The sequence below is a fragment of the Peromyscus eremicus genome, chromosome 7, assembly GCF_949786415.1.
Source record: "Peromyscus eremicus chromosome 7, PerEre_H2_v1, whole genome shotgun sequence".
Taxonomy (NCBI): Eukaryota; Metazoa; Chordata; class Mammalia; order Rodentia; family Cricetidae; genus Peromyscus; species Peromyscus eremicus.
In genome coordinates, this window is record NC_081422.1 from 50,283,334 (window position 1) to 50,301,994 (window position 18,661).

Genomic DNA, 18,661 nt, shown 5'->3' on the forward strand with positions numbered 1-18,661 from the left:
TAGAGAAAAGACATAAAGCTAAAATAAAAATAAAACTCTTGGAGTGTTACCTAAAAACAAGAAAAGAAAAACAAGATTTTTAAAAGACAGGTCATACTTTATGCTCATGGGAAGAATGTGATAGACAGAAAATTTGTTATATGGAGGAAAGAGAACAAACATGCCTGCTAAATCTATGAGTGACAAAAAATAAAGTTTCAGTACACAAATGAATGAACTACTACTAAAAAATCTAAACTACTAGAAAAAAATGATCCCACCTATTAGAATACTCTGATCAGAAACTAATTCATATCTTCTCTCCAGAACTTTTAGCCTTCTACTTAATGTCTGTGTTTACATCCCTTCACTCTTCTGGCCTTGCTCTGAAATTCCCCGAAGTACCTACCTAATTAACTAAAGCTTTTACTCTTCTCTGTTTACTCTCATGCTTTCCAATGATGTAAAAAACCTCCTCCATTTGTCTGAACTTACCGCTATCACTTAAGATTACCCAAACATAGTATTAAACAAAAGCATCACTAAGGATTCCAGGCCAAAGGAACAAGTTTAAATTGATGTCATACTGTTAGCTCTTTGAGATAATGTCCTTGTTCCCCTGTAGAAAATCTTACAGGTATAGACATCATGACATAAAACTCACTGCTCCTATGTCCTCTCTAACTCAAGTTCTCATAAAGTAACAGAAACAAAACAAATGACCTCACAGTCCCAAGTCTGCAGTAATATTAAACCTGAACCTTTGGACTGAATGCTCCTTTCTCCTAGGAACATCACTATTACCAACTTAGTTCTTTTGTACTTAATGCAGAAAGACATAGAGAAAAAGCCACCAGCTTGAGGATTGTCTTTATTCTTTCTTCTAACATTTAACATGTAAAAATATTACTATTCATCTTGTATGTGCCCAGAACAGTTTTCAATTCATATTATAGATACTTTCTGTAACATGCTGAATGTGCTCCTTTCAGTAAAAACTCAAAATCTGATCATTTTTTAACAACTTAATTCTTATAAACATGTCAGTATCATAATACTTTTAATCATTCTAATATGATTAAATATTAAATTTGTAATACAATCAATGAGTATGAGATACATTTCTATTTCAACAGCATTCTTACTCAGGTTCTTTTCTTACAGATCTCAACAAATTTTTGACTCAAAGTCATAGTGTGCCACCTAGTGCTACATAGAGATTTTACACAGGCTTGTTCAAATACTTAATGTTTCAAATAAAAGCAATAAACATCAGCATTAAGTTATATTTAAATCTTGCCCGACAGACTCTAAGAAATCAATTACTCAGAATGTTCACCACAGTCTACATACTTCTGAGACTTGCTCCTATATTCAAATATTCCAAGGAGGGACTTGGGCAAGACTACATCCCTCTTCCTAAGCCCTCCATTTGAGTAGTTTCAGGCATATAGAAGTGCCTGGAGACACTGAGCTGTCAAAGTGTCAGGAATGATGGCACATTTGCTTGCTTCCATGCTTAGGTCCCCTACCTCAGCGCCCATCCAGGATAAGGCAGCCCAGGAACTAGCTTGGATTTACTTGTAACAAGAGAGGCTGGTCCTCATCTGTTTTCCTATGCCACATTCCACAAGCATCAGACAGAGGCAGCAGCAGTGCCTGAAACAGTGACTAAGACTGAAGTTTACAGATGAAGAATAGACTGCAGGAAGTAGGAAAAAGAGAAGTAAACAGCAAACACTGAAAACCTAAAGTCAGTTTTTAAAGCAGCTTGATCCAGTGGTCAGGGACATAGCTCAGTGGGTAAAGGCACTCGCTGCCAAGCCCAGCAACCCAAGTTTGATCCCTGGGACCCAGAGGGTGAAAGGAGAGAATCAGCTCCTGAAACCTGTTCGATCATCTCCCCATGCACACACTATGCTACATGTGACACTGATAAACAAGCAAACAAATGTGATTAAAAAAAATAGCTGTACTTACCATCATTTTTAAGTCTCTTCTTTGGCAAGATCATTTATCATACAATTCCATGGGTTATAATTCCTGCAATTAAAATATATATCCTTAGTCATAACATTATCACAAAATCATATGTAATCATTAAAAGATAAAATCTCACTCTCTATGTTCCTCATTACATTAAATACAACAAATGAATAAAACTGTATTTTATTTTGTTAGGATGCATAGCATACAGCTGGCTTTAAATACTCCAAACTGAATAGTACCTCAGTACTCCAAAATATAAAAACAAAATGGGAAGGAATCAATGCTAATTACAGGACTACCATAGTATATCACAATCCAGAGGCATCAAGCTTCTTTTTAGGATAACTCTTTACACAAAACATGCACATGCATTTTATATGCTTGGATGGAGGTTTGTTTTTATGTAATGTAAATATGTGTTTGCCTGCATGTAATGTAATTCACATGTACAAAGTGTATATGCCTATAAAAGCAGAAAAGGGCATCAGACTGCCCTGGAACTGGAATTACAGAGGATTATGAGCTACCTTGTGGGTACTAGAAATCAGACCTGGGTCCTGTGCAAGAGCAACAAGTGTTCTTAACTGCTGAGCCATCTATCTAGCCCCAAATTTCCTATCTTGACCTGATTCATACTGTTTAACTAAAATAAAGCTTCCATGAACATTTATCCCTACTGTGAGAAATTCACTCTTGCCTTCTTTGTTCCATTTCATTTTAAATAATGTCAATAGCATGGCTCACTAATAAGCCCCAACTTAACACAGAAAATAATGTATAACCTCTCCTTAAGAATTTCCATAAAATGGAGGTGGAAGAGATGGTTCAATGGTTATAGAAATTTGTTGCTCTTGCAGAGGACCCAGGTTCAGGACCCAGCACCCACATGGTGGCTTACAACCATTCATATTTTCAGATACAGGGATTCTGACACCCTCTTCTGGCTTCTATGGACACCAGACACATATGGTATATATACAGACAAGCAGGCAAATTCATTAACATAAAATAAAAACAAATCTTTAAGAAAAGAACTTCAATAAACTGAAATTTTATCAGACTATTTTATTTCAATCACCTTTAATGTAAGTGTCCACACAGAACAGACCTTACCTTTCAGGAAACCTACTTAATGTAGTCAAATTTTCACTCAAAAGAAACACAAAGTAGAGAACCTAGACTACATGTGTGTTTCTGTGTGTACCTAACACTGTAACAAGAAACACTGACTAAAAGAAAGTAGCAAATGAAGCCAAACATTCTAATAACCTCGTCATTTAGACCCAGTCAAGTGAATATGCTCCTTTTAAAATAAACTTCTAGGCTGGGGTGTGGCCCGATGATAGAGTATTTGCCTAGTATACTTGAGACCCTGGACTCAGTTACCTGCATTATAAGAAATATAGTTTTTTGTTTGTTTGTTTGGTTGGTTTTTGGTTTTTTGAGACAGGGTTTCTCTGTGTAGCTTTGCGCCTTTCCTGGAACTCACTTGGTAGCCCAGGCTGGCCTCGAACTCGCAGAGATCCGCTGGCCTCTGCCTCCCGAGTGCTGGGATTAAAGGCGTGTGCCACCACCTCCTGGCAAGAAATATAGTTTTTTTTTTGTTTTGTTTTTTTATAAATTCTTATCTTTTTTATTTTATTTTATTTTGAGATTTATTTATTTATTATACAGTATTCTGCCTGCATGTGTCCCTGCAGGCCAGAAGAGGGCACCAGATTTCATTACAAGTGGTTGTGAGCCACCATGTGGTTGCTGGGAATTGAACTCAGTACCTCTGGAAGAGCAGTCGGTGCTCTTAACCACTGAGCCATCTCTCCAGCCCCAAGAAATATAGTTTTAAAGCAGCACCTCAAGTGCAAACATATGCGCATGCGCACACACACACACACACTTAACCACAAACGCTCATAATAGCATTATTAACTAATAATCAAAATAGCATACATACCCATCAGCTAAAGATTATACACAACGTGATATAACCAAACAATACAATTATTATTTGGCCATAAAAAGAAATTAAGTTCGCATATTTCAACACAGATGAACTCTGAAAATATACATTGTGAAAAAGGTTATAAAAGATCACATATTATATTTCATTTATATGAATTGTCCAGAATAATTAAATCCATGGAGTCAAAAGGTAGAGGAATGGGGAGAAAATGGAAGTAACCACGAAGGAGAACAGGCTACCTCTCAGGGTGGTAACAATGTCCCCAAATCCACTGTGGTGTAGACACCCAGCTCTGTGAACACATTATAGACAAGTTTTAAGTAGGTGAATGGCATGGTACATGATTTAGGCATGGGGAAAGCGCTGGATTCTTTACGTACATTGCCCATGCTCACAAACCTCCAGCTCCACCCCACCTCACTCAAGTGAAAGACGGTCTTCACAGTCAGCTATCTCACCCCAAGTTTTCTCCTATCCTTCACCACTCCTTGCCAGTATTCATTCCATTCCAGCCACACCGGCCTCTTTATGTTTCTTAAGACTTGAGCCTCACGGGTTTAGACTTGGGCTTCTCTCTGTCTTTGCCAAATGTGACTTTCTCAGTGAGCCCTATTTAAAACTGCAACCCTCCCAAACAAGCAAAGCTGTGGAAGTTCATCACCACCAGAGTAGCCTATAAGAAATTAAAGGGAGCTAACCACATGAAAAATAAAACCACCACAGTGATGGTAGAAAATAACTTTAACTCTAACAAGAAAGTTAAAATACAAACACTAAAAATAAATGAAGCTGAGTGAATGGCACATGTAATTTCAGATTCTCAGGAGACTGAGAAAGGAGGATCACTTGAGGTCAGGAGTAAGGTACCAATCTTGACAATAGAGGAAACATTGTCTCAAGAAACTAAATAAAAAAAAAACTACTAATTCCAACAATTTATTAAGATACACAATATATGAAAGATGTAATCTATGACACCATTAACATAAAATGCAATTTTATTTTTGAGGGCTTTTTTTTTTTTTTGGCCTGGTACGTGTTTTTGTTTCCTTTTTGTTGCTGTTGTTGTTTGTTTTTCTTTTTTGTGGGGAGGGAGTTGAGACAGAGTCTATGTAGCCCTGGCTGTCTTGGAACTTGCTACCATAGACCAAGCTGGCCGAGAAATCACAGCAATCCACCTGCCTCTGCATCCCAACATCTGATATTAAAGGCATATTTTTGTTTTCTTAAGAGGTTTTGCTTTTTTACCAAGGCTAGCCTCTAATATGCAATTCTCCTGCCTCTGCTTCCTGAATGCTGAGACTATAGGCGTAAACCAGTTGAAGTTAAATTTTTAGCATCTTAGAACAGACTATAACTTATAAGATGCTTTGTGTATGCCTATGATAACCACAAAGAAAAACTTAGAATAGATACATAATAAATAAAGACCAAAAAAATCAAAAACTGTGATCATTTTTTTAATAAAATCACAAAGGAAAATATCAAGAAAGAAACTGAAAGTGAAAAAACTACAAATCAGAACATAATCATTGTGGTAAGGGCTTTCAATCTATCATTAACTACAAATGAATTACATTCCCCAATCAAAAGATTTTTTTTAAATGATCAAACAACATATTACCATAATCAACTTTAACCTTCAGGAAGAAAATAAGCTGAAAGCGAGAGGATTAAAATAGATATTCCATGTAAATGAGATCCCAAAGAAAGCAGAGGTATTTTACCAGACACAAGACATTTTAAGCCAAAAATTGCCACAAAAAAGTCATCATCTGATAAAAAGTCAATTCTCAAGAAAATATGACAATTGTAAATATATCCCAAACTTGGAGTAACTAAAAAGATAGGCAAATGTTAACAGAATTGAAGACAAAATTACAGTGATCTAATACTAGGGATTTCAATACTCAACTTTTAAGAAAGGATAGATCTGGACATATAATCATTAAGAAAAAAGTTAACATGAACAATACTACAGATCAAATGAACTAAACCAACATATTTAGAATATTACACTCAACAACAAAATACACACTATTTTTAATCACAAATGTAACATTTTCTAGGGTAGATTATATGATAAGCCACAAATGTTAATAAATTCAAGATTTTAAGTGGTATTGATTTTCAGACCACAGATGGTATGACACTATTATAGAAATCACTGATGAGAAAAAAAATTTAAAAATTCACAAGTATGTGGAAACTGAGCAACACATTCCCCAAAAATCTATAGGTTAAAGAAGAAATCAAAGGAGAGATAATAAAACACCTTGGGATAAACTAAAATGGAACTATAAATAGCAAAGCATGTGTCAGGGCAAAGTCCAAGAATGGATTTATGTGAGGAGAATTCTAAGCGCTTTTGAGAAAACTCCAAGAAGACAAGACAGAAGTCTAGTAATCTCAGGTTTTTTTAATGTTTTTTCATGCCCCTCCCAGGTGTAGCAGATAGGAGTGAATTTACTTCAGAATATTCATTACAACTGGCTATTGATATTTATTTATATGCCTCTGTGGAAAAATATGTTTTTGCCATATGTGTCTCGCCCACCACGTGTGGCTTGCCCCTGTGATTGTATACTTCAATCATGTGACTTCTTTTAACCCACAGAGTATAAATCGTCTGATGCTCTGAATAAAGTTAGCTATTGCATGAGACTTTAGTCTGCCTCACTTATCGGCTCCATCCTCCCAGGTCCCACGGCCTCTAAAGCAGTAAACACATATAAACATGGTAAAAGCAGTTCTAAAAGGAAACTTTAAAACAATGAATGCCTATTTAAGAAAAAAGAAATAATCTAACTACCCAACCCAAGGGTCTAGAAAAAGATCAAAACTCAAAGATATCAAAAAGGAAATTAAAAATCAAAATAGAACAATGAAAAAAGTCTAAAAAACAGATAAGATCAATGAATCTACAAGCTAGTGTTTCAAAAGAAAGAGAAAAATGTCTGATTAGACTAAGAAACTTGGCAGGAACCTGAAAACAGGAACTGAAACAGAAGCCATAAAGGATTGCTGCCTACTGGCTTCCTTCCCATGGCTTGCTTGCTCAGCCTACTTTCTTATACCACCTAGTGGCACCACCTTCCATTAGGCTGGGCCCTTTCTCATCAACCATTAATCACGAAAATGCCCCACAGACTTGCCTATAGGCAATGTGATGCAGGTATTTTCTCAGTTGAGGTTCCTCCAGCCCAGTGGTTCTTCCAGCCCAATGTTCCTCTAAGACCCATTAATATAGTTCCTCCTGTTGTATTGACTCCCAACCATAAAATCTGTTTCATTGCTACTTCATAACTGTAATTTTGCTACTGTTATGAACTGTAATGTAAATATTTTTGGAGACAGAGGTTTGCCAAAGTGGTCATGACCCACAAGTTGAAAACTGTTGCTCTAGCCAAAACTGTATAGATTTGTGTCAAGTTGACCAAAAAAAAAAAAAAAAAAAAAAAAACCAGGGCAAATCTATACATAAATTCTCAAGATTCAAAAAAAAAAATGCTTGATCTAATTAAATTAAGAAACATTTCAGGGGTCTGGAGCCATGGCTTACAGGTAAGAGCAGTATATTGCTCTTGCAAAGGACCCAGATTTGCTCCCAGAACTCACATGACACTCACAGTCCCCTGTGAGTCCAGTTCTAGGGTATCTGACACCCACTTCTGGCCTCTGCAGTCACACACACGATGCATACCTGCAGGCAAACACTTACAAACATAAAACAAAAATTAATAAATTTTTTATTTAGCCAGGCGGTGGTGGCTCACGCCTTTAATCCCAGCACTCGGGAGGCAGAGGCCAGCGGATCTCTGCGAGTTCGAGGCCAGACTGGGCTACAGAGTAAGTTCCAGGAAAGGCGCAAAGCTACACAGAGAAACCCTGTCTCGAAAAACCTAAAAAAAATAATAATAATAATTAATTTTTTATTTAAAAGTTTCAGGTTAGAAAATCTATGTAGCCACAGATGACCTCGAACTTCTGATCCACCTACCACCACTATCTAAGGGCTAGGGTACAGGAGTGTGCCAGCAAGACTTGGGTTTTTGTAGGTAAAATTGACGAACCTTTTAGATCCAGACTAATCAAGGAGAGCGAGAGAGAGCGAGAGAGAGCGAGAGAGAGAGAGAGAGAGAGAGAGAGAGAGAACACAAAACAGAAATGACATTACAACAGATCCCATGGTAAATGCAAAAGATCACTGGGTACTACTATGAACACCCTAGAAAGCCTAGAAGAGTGAATACATCTATAGACACTTAAAACCTACCTGAACAGAATCATAAGAACACAGAAATCCTAAACAGATCAATAATGAGTGATAAGATTGAATTAAAAAGCCTCCCAACAAAGAAAAGCCCAGGACCAGATGGTTTTACTACTGAATTGCACCAAACTGTTAAAGAAAACTTCTATGAATTATCAAACTATTCGAAAAATCTGGAAGAGAATCATTCTAACCTCAGTCCATGATACCAACATTATCCTGATTCCAAGAGCAAACATATGAAGAGGAAGGAAAGATGAAGGAAGAAGACTACAAACCAACATACCTGATGAATACAGATGCAAGAAATCTTACAACTACTGACTCCAAACAACACATCAAGAAAATCATACTCCAGGATTAAGTGGTATCTTTCTCAAAGATGCTAGGAGAAAAAGAAGCTATTTACACCATTGTAAGGAATGTAAATTAGTACGGCCTTTATGGAAAACAGTATGGAGATTCCTTAAAATATTTTTAAAATTACTATATGATCCAACAATCACTTCTAGTAAGTATCTAAAAGAAATTAAATGATATTAAATATATTACATCTTCTTTTCAGCATTATTCACAATATCCAAGATAATCAACCCAAGTGTCTGTCAATGGATGATTACATAAAGAAAATGTGCTGTTTTTGTGGGGTTGTGGTATAGTATTCAACCTTTCAAAAGAAAATCTTGTGATTTTTAACAACACAGATTAATCTGGAGCATATTATGCTAAGAAAAAAAGCCAAGCACAGAAAAATAAATACTGTATGATTTTACTTATTTGTGAAATATAAAGTAATTGATCTCACAGAAGCAGAGTGCAGAATGGTAACAGCCAGGAACTAGAAGACTGGAGGGGGTGGGGGAGAACCTAGGAAAATACAAATTAAATGGCACAAAGTTTCTTGAGGATTCTGAAAAAATACTAGAACTTATTGTACAACATAGACACTATGGTTAATGCTAATACTTGAAAACACCTAAGAGTTTAGATCTTAAATATTCTGTGATGGTTAGCTTTAATTGTCAACTTGACCCAACCTAGAATCACTAGGAAGACAGTCTCAATTTGGGGATTGTATACCCTGGTTTGGACTCCACACAAATCTGTGCAGGATTATCTGAATTAAGTGGGAAAACCCAACCCACTGTGGTTGGCATCATTCCCTTGGCACTTGCTGCCAAGTCTGAAGAACAGAGCTGGATTCCTAGAACCCATATGGTAGAAGAAGAGAATAAACACTGACAACTTTATCCTCTGATCTCTGCCCATGCATGCAAGTGTGAGGATGACTGAGGAAGTATGCGTGTGTGCACACACACACATACACACACACACACACACACACACACACACACACACGAACACACACGTGCACACACACACACACACACAAATGTAATTAAAAAACTTTTTAAAGGCTACCAATTCTTCAAACACAGCTCAAAAGTCATCATCACGAAAATACGCAGTTTTTTGTTTGTTTTTTCTTTTGCAGTGCTGGGGATCAGACCTATGGCCTTACACATATTAAGCATTCATGAAGCCTACATTTTTAAATCCCAGCTGATAGAACTCATAGACTAATTTTATATATATATATATATGTGTGTGTGTGTTTATACATATATATACACATATATATACATATATACACACACACATATAAAATACACACATACACTCATACTTTTCCTCACTGGCTCTAGCTATAGAATATTAAGAAGTCATGCAATGTAGTTGGGAACATGAACTCACAGCAGTTGGGAACACATATCAATGCACAAAATCAAGCCACCCAAAGTCCCAGCATCAAAATAGGAGGGGCTCATGAAGTCCCACCCCTGTCTGAGGAGCTATCTGACAAACTGGCTGCTAAGGAAGGAAAAGTCAGTTTTCTTCAGAGATGTAGACCCTGAAAGACTACGCATGCTCCAGTAGATGGAGCCACCCATCTGTACAAACAGGCAGCACTAAATGGACTCCATGGGTATCTTTAAAAAGAGAGCACATGTAGTTGGGAGGGAAAGAACAGGGGAAGAATTTGAGTAGAAAGAAAGAAGAGTGGATTTAATCATAACACATCATATGCATATATGATATTAAAGAGAAACATTTTAAAAGAAGTCATTTAACCTTTGTAGCAGTGTTCTCATCTATAAAATGAAGGTTAAATATTTATGTTCCTCCCAAAAAAAAAAAACCAACAATATTTTTCACACAAAAATCTACAGAAAATGTTCAAAACCATTTTATACATAATAGCTCCAAACTGGCAACAAAGCAAATATCCATCAACAGAAGAATAATCAAATTGTAGTATATCCATGTAATAGAATGCTACTCACAGAATGGAATGAACTACTTATACACATAACAGAGGAATACCAGATGTTACACCCACAGAAAGAAACGGCAAAGCGAGTGTCCAATGATTCTGTTTATATGAAGCTACATATTAGGCAAAAGTAATCCTAGCTAAGAAAAAGAGGAGGAGGAGGAGGAGGAGGAGGAGGAGGAGGAGGAGGAGGAGGAGGCTGTTGAGCTGGTTGGAGGGATTGAGAAGGAGCAGGAAGGAACTTCTTGGAAGGATAGAAATATTCTACAAATGGGCTAGAGAGATGGCTCAGCAGTTAAGTGCACTATTTCCTCTTCCAGAGGACCCAGGTTCAATTCCCAACACCCATACAGAGACTTAGAACCATTTGTAACTCCAGTTCCAGGGGAACCAGTGCCCTCTTCTGGCTTCTGTAGGCAATGCAGGAATGTGGTGCATAGCACACATACAAGCAAAACACCCATACACATAAAATGAAATCACAGAAAAAAAAAAAAGAAATGCTTTACATATGGATTAGTGGTTCACAGTTTATATTCTAGAATAAACCCATACAGTGGGGAAGAATATACTGTGGGACCGACTTCCAATTTAGCTGTTCGCTAGAATCATAATTATGTAACTTTGGATATGTTATTATTCCCTCAGGACTTATTTTCTTTCATAATATAAAATAACATCTACTTTACAAAGTTAAGTGGTAGTGCGCTAGAGTGGAAATTTCCACCAGATGACACATAGATGCCCAAATAATTTCTGAAATATTACAGAAAACGCAGTACATGATAAATGTCTTCCTCTTTCTCCCACTTCTCTCCCATTTCAAGACCCTGAGGGTCAGTATCAACAACTGAAGACCTCTCCCCTACAGCAGGAAAGAAAGACTGCAGCACTGCACGGCTCACTGGTTACACAGAAATACCTCCTTTCAGTCATCCCAACCAGTCTGTGAAGCTGAGAACTCTACAAGCCTTCCCAAGAAAGACAGCTTTAGAGGACACACACTTTGCAAGCAGACACCAAACCCTATGACCATATGAACTAATATGAAGAATATGAAGAATGTGGCAGCCACTGGAAAACAGAGCGGACATCCAAAGGGCACACTGAGGAGAATGGATCTCTACAGTCAGACTCATACAGACTCCAAGGCTGCCATGTACACATTACATGTGTTAGGAAAGTTATCTAATTGCTTTTTTAAGAGTTCACAGTTAGACAAAGGGAGTAGAAATATCTACCCTGTAGGTTTATTTTCAAATATAAAAAAATTTTATGTGAAGAACCTGACAGCCCAGAACCACTATTCAAAATCTGATAACTGTACAATACAGAAATTATGAGTGACTGTTCATGAAGTTTCCTGATTTTCTGAATTATAACTATACCACAATTACAAACACCAAAGGCTGAAATTATTAAATTTAAATATACTTTTGAATTAGAGAAAAAGAATAATGGCTCAGAATGGAATCATAACCTCTTAAATTCTACCAGATCCTGATTTACTCCAAATCTCACCACCTTGCCTCAAGCACTGCTGTTCCATTTGGCACTTAGTAGATTATTACCTCTGCCTCCAAATTGAAATAAGTCATGATGCTGAGGCAGAATTCTGAATAAGAGGGTAGCCTGGGCTACACAGCAAAACCTTGTCTAAAAAAAAATTCAAATTTTCTTTCTTCTGGGAAAATTCAAGATAGTTCTTTGAACAAAAGGAAAACTACTGCAATGTGTACACTAATAAACATGAGTAGGTGGTATGTGCTTCACTATACAGCATCTCAAGATTGCAAGAATTTCTAGGAAGCAATCCCTTCAATGATATAATCTTTAAAAAAGAATTCAAAGATAGCACAAGAATGGAACACATTAAAAATTAAAACAGTGGGCCGGGCGGTGGTGGCGGCGCACGCCTTTAATCCCAGCACTCGGGAGGCAGAGCCAGGCGGATCTCTGTGAGTTTGAGGCCAGCCTGGGCTACCAAGTGAGTTCCAGGAAAAGGCGCAAAGCTACACAGAGAAACCCTGTCTCGAAAAACCAAAAAAAAAAAAAATTAAAACAGTAGCAGTATGTAGGTTAAAGGGCCATGTCCTCATTTCTGCAAGAGATATTTAAATAACTAACAAGTACAAGAAAAGATGTTCAAATCACTAGCCACTAGGTAAACAAATCAAAACCACAATGAGGTATCACTTCACATCACTCAGCTATCTACAGTCAAAAAGACAGGACTAGAATGTCAGAGGAAATGGAGAAAATGGAACCTTCCTCACACACTGCAGTGGGAATGTAAACTGGTACAGCTGACCTAGTACAGCATCTGGCCATTCCTCAGTGAGTCACCATACAACCCAGCAATTCCACTCCTACAGCCACTCACAGGAAATGAACACACGAGACCACACAAAACTTACACAAGAATGTCCACAGCAGCACTGCCCTAACAACTACAAATAAAAACATACAAATGACCAAGAATTGTCCAACAGGTAAATAAAATGGGGGATGCCTACACAATGGAATGCTAGCTACTCATAAAAAGGAGTGAAGTGCTAGTACATGCTGTCGTATAAACGATTCTTTAAAATGTGCCAAACAGAAGTAGCAAGCTACAACAGACCACGTATTAGATGATTTTATTAGTGTGCTATGTCTGGTAAGGCAAACCCATGGGTTAGTATTCAGCTGGGATTAGAGGTCAGGAAGGTCTGGGGCAAAACTGTATCATCTGGACATGACAGAACCCCTGAGCTCACACACTCACAGCAGCTGTGGTTGCCCACATGCAAACTGAACAACACAAAGCCAGTCAACATGCTAGCACAGGGTGGGAAGAGGGTCATGGGCTCCCACTCCTAACTGAGGAGCTATGGGAGAGTCAGTTTTCTTTAAGGGTATAGCTCAACCCCACTCCAGTAGATGGCCCCAAACCTAGGAGTTACAGGCAGCACAAATTGGAGTCAGTGGGTTATTAAAAAGAAACACACTGTCAGTCACATTTGGTTCTAGAATAAAGTATCTCTTATTCTCTTTAACTTAAAAAAAGTTTTAAAGAGGATACAAAATTGAGGGGGTAATAAGGAGGTGGGTGGATCTGGAAGGTATTAGGGGGAACAGGTGATGAATATGATCAAAATAAGTTTAGTTTTTTAAAAAACTTCAAAGAATAAAAATAATTAATTCTTTTCTTTAAAAAAATAAAGTCCAGCCGGGCGGTGGTGGCGCACGCCTTTAATCCCAGCACTCGGGAGGCAGAGCCAGGCGGATCTCTGTGAGTTCGAGGCCAGCCTGGTCTACCAAGTGAGTTCCAGGAAAGGCGCAAAGCTACACAGAGAAACCCTGTCTCGAAAAACCAAAAAAAATAAAAAATAAAAAAAAAAAAATAAAGTCTAAATGTTTTCCTGAGTTTGGTACTTAACACTGTTATAGATAAATTCAAAAGCTATTAATAATTTTTCACATTTTTGATAAGTACAAACTAAGTATATTAGAGCAAAAATGAGTATCTTTAAAAGTGATACAGAAACTTCGTAATCCCTTATTGTTTAAAGAGTTTTTCAATTGCTTCAGTACATACTGCCATGAATAAATCAACCGAGAAGTATTTCTTCCTGTCAATATGGCTTGGCCAACTAAAAACGGCAGCACCACCTCTTTCTTCAAAAGTAGGCCAACATATACTACAATTTTTACAAATAAAATGGGGACATGGGTGTCTTTTATGGAAAAATATCAATCGTGTAGATTGCTCAAAAAGACTGATATACAGCAGTTCATTCTCTACTTTTGCAAGCTTTCAAAATACACAAGAAACCCACTATTTAAATTTAAGGTCAGTCTGAGCTACAAAGACCTGTCTCATGAGACCAGAAATGTGCTGGAATGATTTCTCAGCCAGTGAGGTGTTTGCCACACAAGCAACAGCATCAAACATGAGCCACTGATTTCAACTCTCAGTACCCATTGAAAAAGCCCAGGTATGGTTACCCACAGTTATAAACCAAAATCAGGGAAGCACAAACAGGATTACTAAGACTTGCTGACCAGCTACCCTGTCTAACCAGTTAAGCAAGGCCCAAGTCCCAGCAAAAGGCCCTGTCTCAAAAAATAGAGTGGCCAGCTCCTGAGGAATGGCAGCTCAGCTTGGCCTCTGGCTTCTACCTACACCAGTAGATTAAAAAAAAAAGAGTGGGGGGCGGGGAGAACTACTTAGCAACATTCATGAAATCCTTAGTATGTCAGAGAGGGAATTCTCTTTCACTAAGGGTAGCTCCAGCACTGGACTGCAGAGATTTTTTTCACTGTCTGAATCTATGAGTTTGCTTTCTCTTCGTGTAATAAGACAGCTGACCAAAAGCAACTTGGGGTGGGTGGATTTCAGCTTAAAGTTTACAGTCTGTCATGAAGGAAAGTCACGATGGATTCAGCCTGGATGCAGGAACTGAAGCAGAGGGTACAAAGAAAGCTGCTTACTGGCTTGCCTCTCCTGGCTGTCTCAGCTGGCTTTTCTGCACTACCAGGGACCACCTGTCTAAGGGTGGCACCATAAGCAGTGGGCTGGGCTCTCTCACATCTATCACCAATTAAGAAAATGTCCCATAGACTTGTCTACAGGCCAATGTGATGGAGGAATTTTCTCAATTTAGATTCCCTCTTCCCAGATGACTAATCAAGCTGACAAAAAAAAAAAAAAAAAAACCTAACCAGCACAGTACTAAGCAAGACTTAGCCAAAAATGCTTGTAAAAAAGTTACATCACCTAGAAAGAAAAAAAAAAATGCAAAAAGAATTACATTGACTTAATTTTTATTAAACAAGCCACTTGCAGTATTTTCAATTTTTCAACTTTTTACTTTATTATTTTATGTGTATAGGTGTTTGTCTACGTACTATTTGCATGTCCGGTGCATGAGGAGACCAGAAGAGGGTGTCAGATCCCCCAGAACTGGTGATGAACCATCATGTGATTGCTGGGAATTGAACCTGGTTCATTTCCTCTAGAAGAGCAACTGGTGCTCTTGATCCTCTGAGCCATTTTTCCACCCACAGCCATTTGTAATTTTTATGTCTACACTTTCAAAAACGATAATTCCACAGTATTGATATTGTACCATTAGTGAAGACTGTTATATTACCTAGCATATAACAGCATACACTGTGTGTACAAGTATGTATGTGTGTGTGGGTATGCATGAATGTGTGTGGATGCCACAGGTTAATGTCAAATGTTTATTCAGTCACTCTCTACCTTATTATTTATGTGTGCACATATGGGCAAACACAAGGCCAAAGGTTCACTGTCCACTGTTTTTGTTTTTGGTTTTGGTTTTTTGCTTTTTGGAGACAAGGTCTCTCACTGAATCTGCAATTCTCTACTCAGCTAGCCTGGCTGGTCATCAAGCCCCTGGAATCTACCTGTCTCTGCCACAACCACCATCACCCTAGTAGTGTGGCTACAGATGTATACTGCTACATGTGTCCCCTCAAAATTCATATTGAAATCCTAGCTTCTGAGGTAACAGTAATAGGTAAACACTTGGGGAGGTAATTAAGAGCAAGGGTCTTCATAAACAGGATTGATACCCTTATAAGAGAGGTTAAAGGAAGACCTCTGTCCCTCCTCATGTGGGGGTATAGAAGGTGTCATCTAAAATCAGAAAGTAGGTCATCACTAAACACAGAATCAGCTAGCACCTTCATCTTGGACTTCCCCAACCGGAACCGTGAGAAATCAATCCCTGTTCTCTATACACTTCTCAGTTTAAGGTCTTTTGTTACAGAAGCCCAGCAGACTAACTCGGAGAATTTTACAAATGCAGCTCAAGGGAATGGGGAAAAGAGCAGGAATGGAGCATTTGCTGATGGCTTGCTATGCGGTTCTTTACAGAAACAATCCTTTTCTGCTGGTAACAATTTTATGAGGTGGATGGTATCCAAATGAGGGAAGCTGAAGGACAAGGTGCACTTGAGACTCTGGCCTTCAAAGCCACCACACCCCACTTTCTCCCACCAACGCCATTTCCCAAGTGACATTTAAAATGACTCTATTAAAGATAGATATCAGTGGACATTCTCAAGTCATTTCAGTGTGCTTAAGTCAATCTGCAAGCATTTTGCAGAAAGTCATGGTTAACATAAAAAAATACCAATGCAAAGCACCAACATAGGCCAGGGTGGGTTAATGCTGTGCTTATCAACCTTAACTCAGGATTCTAACACATCACCAGCAAGTGATCTGGGTAAGTCATAATCTCTTTGAGCCCCAGGTTCCCTATTCATAAATGTCCACATCACCTGTCTCATTCTTCCCCCATACGATGCTGATGGGAAAAAAAAAAATCTGTAAATTGTAGTACATACATAAGGAATCATTGTGTTCGGAAAGATAATTGTAGTGAATTGCTATTTCGTGAACAATAACTTGGCACACTTGAGAAATACAGTCCCCCACCAGCAGGAAGCAGCCCTAGGGCTGACGGGCCCTCTTCAGAGGGAGCCTCTTGACAGCAGCAGGTGCTGCTTGGGGAGCAATTTTCTGGCTGCTTTCTAACAAGTTCAAAGCTCTCTGCAGTCAGCTACTGACTCTAACCTGCTTCCTTGAGCAAACCTGAGCAGAGGGGAGGTGCTAACAAATTACTGGGGTGAGGACACTGAGGCAGGAGGCTCCCAGGTGAGAGGCCTTGCTTTTGCACCTGACCTGAGGCCCCAACGTTAAACATTTGTAAAATGGGAAAGGAAAAAAAAAAAATCCTTCCACCCACTGCTCCCCTGAGAGAGCTAAAACCTGAATCAAGTTTCATGGAAGTGTGGCCAACCCCTGGCGGAAAAGATGCTGAAGTGGTCAACTGCCAAATGCAGGCAAGCAGCTCCTGAGGACCCCGCGGCAGGGACATGCCAGAAGCCTGGACTACCTGCTAGAGACAGCATCCTGCCCCGGGCTCGCTCCCGGCCCGGACGGAGCTCACGGTCCCAAGACCCTCACAGCCCAGTGGGGCTGAGGGCCGGCTGGACCCTCCCCACCCCGGCCGGGCCTCCTCGGTCAACCCCCACGGCTCCCCTCCCCGGGTCCCACGCCCAGGTGCCTGAGGAGGTGGAAGGGTGTTCCGCCGCCATCTTGTCCCCTCAGCCCCGCAACACAGGTTGCCCGCGCCCCTCTTGGGCCCGTCAGGGTCGAGGAGACGCGCGCCCCTCGCGGACACTTACCCGGGCCGCCCTGCGCACTTCGGGGCGGCTCCCAAGGTCCCGGCGGGAAAGGGGCGTGGTGGGGCGGGGCGGCCGCCGAGAACCGGGCGGGGCGGATGGCCTGCGCACCACGTGACGCCAGCCGAAGCCTAGCCCCGCCCCCTAGGCTGTCCCGGGCTATTCGCGCAGGCGCATCCGGGCTCACGCCTTGGAAAAGTGAAGAGTTTACTCTGCGCTTACTTCCCCAAAGCTGTTCTTTTTCCTTGCACTGATAGTCCTCGGATTTTGGCCGCACGGGCCCCTTTCTCAGATTCAGCCTTCCCTCCTGCCTGTCTTATCACCACAGTCCACATATGAAGGACCTAGCAGGTCCTCTTGAGAAATCTGTGCATGATAGTGTTTCACAAAAGCACTTGGAGCTTAGCCAAGTGGAGCTTAGCCTGAATTCTAAGGCTTGTTTCAGACGTCGTGTGCCAGACTTGGATCCAAGGAGCCAAGCACAAAGACCTAACAGATATGTTTAAGCTATTTCGAAGACGTAAGCACAAGATGAATATGTGTCGATATTTAAATCACAGTTCTAAACTAAATGGAAAAGAGATTGTGCACATCATAGTATCAAGGGAATATTCCAGGCTACTTTTCATCCAGCTGACGCTGAAATTCTGAGTTCCCTCAGCCTTCTTACCCACAGCAGGTGGGAAACCAGTGGGTACTGAAGTCTACCTCACTTTCAGGAGTGGAAGAGCTATGGAAGCAGGTGCACACTATATTAGTGGTTCCTTCTAGGTCCTCTCTCTTGGTTTCTTGGAAAACCCATTCGTTCACTTGTCTGACAACTAGTTATGAAGCACCTGCCATGTTAGATACACTAACTGCTTAGAGTTAATAATGAACAAAATAGATCTTCCCCAGAAAATTATCCTGGGGAAAAATGTTC

At 39.6% G+C, this 18,661-nt stretch overlaps 1 protein-coding gene across 4 annotated transcripts in view; it reads right to left on the bottom strand.

Moving 5' to 3' along the window:
* The window catches only part of Scaper (S-phase cyclin A associated protein in the ER), a 366,393-nt gene extending 348,563 nt beyond the window's left edge, over positions 1-17,830 (bottom strand). For 2 of the 4 annotated variants that reach the window (XM_059267924.1, XM_059267923.1), the window contains exons 1-2: positions 17,743-17,830; positions 1,960-2,022 (exon numbers count right to left, since the gene is read on the bottom strand). In XM_059267924.1, the coding sequence (XP_059123907.1) occupies positions 1,960-1,965 (6 nt within the window). In that variant the 5' untranslated portion in view covers positions 1,966-2,022; positions 17,743-17,830. Of the gene's footprint in view, positions 1-1,959; positions 2,023-8,487; positions 8,589-17,742 lie in introns of those variants that run through there. The other 2 variants (XM_059267922.1, XM_059267921.1) reach the window with 2 other exon arrangements.
* Positions 17,831-18,661: the final 831 nt, after the last annotated feature.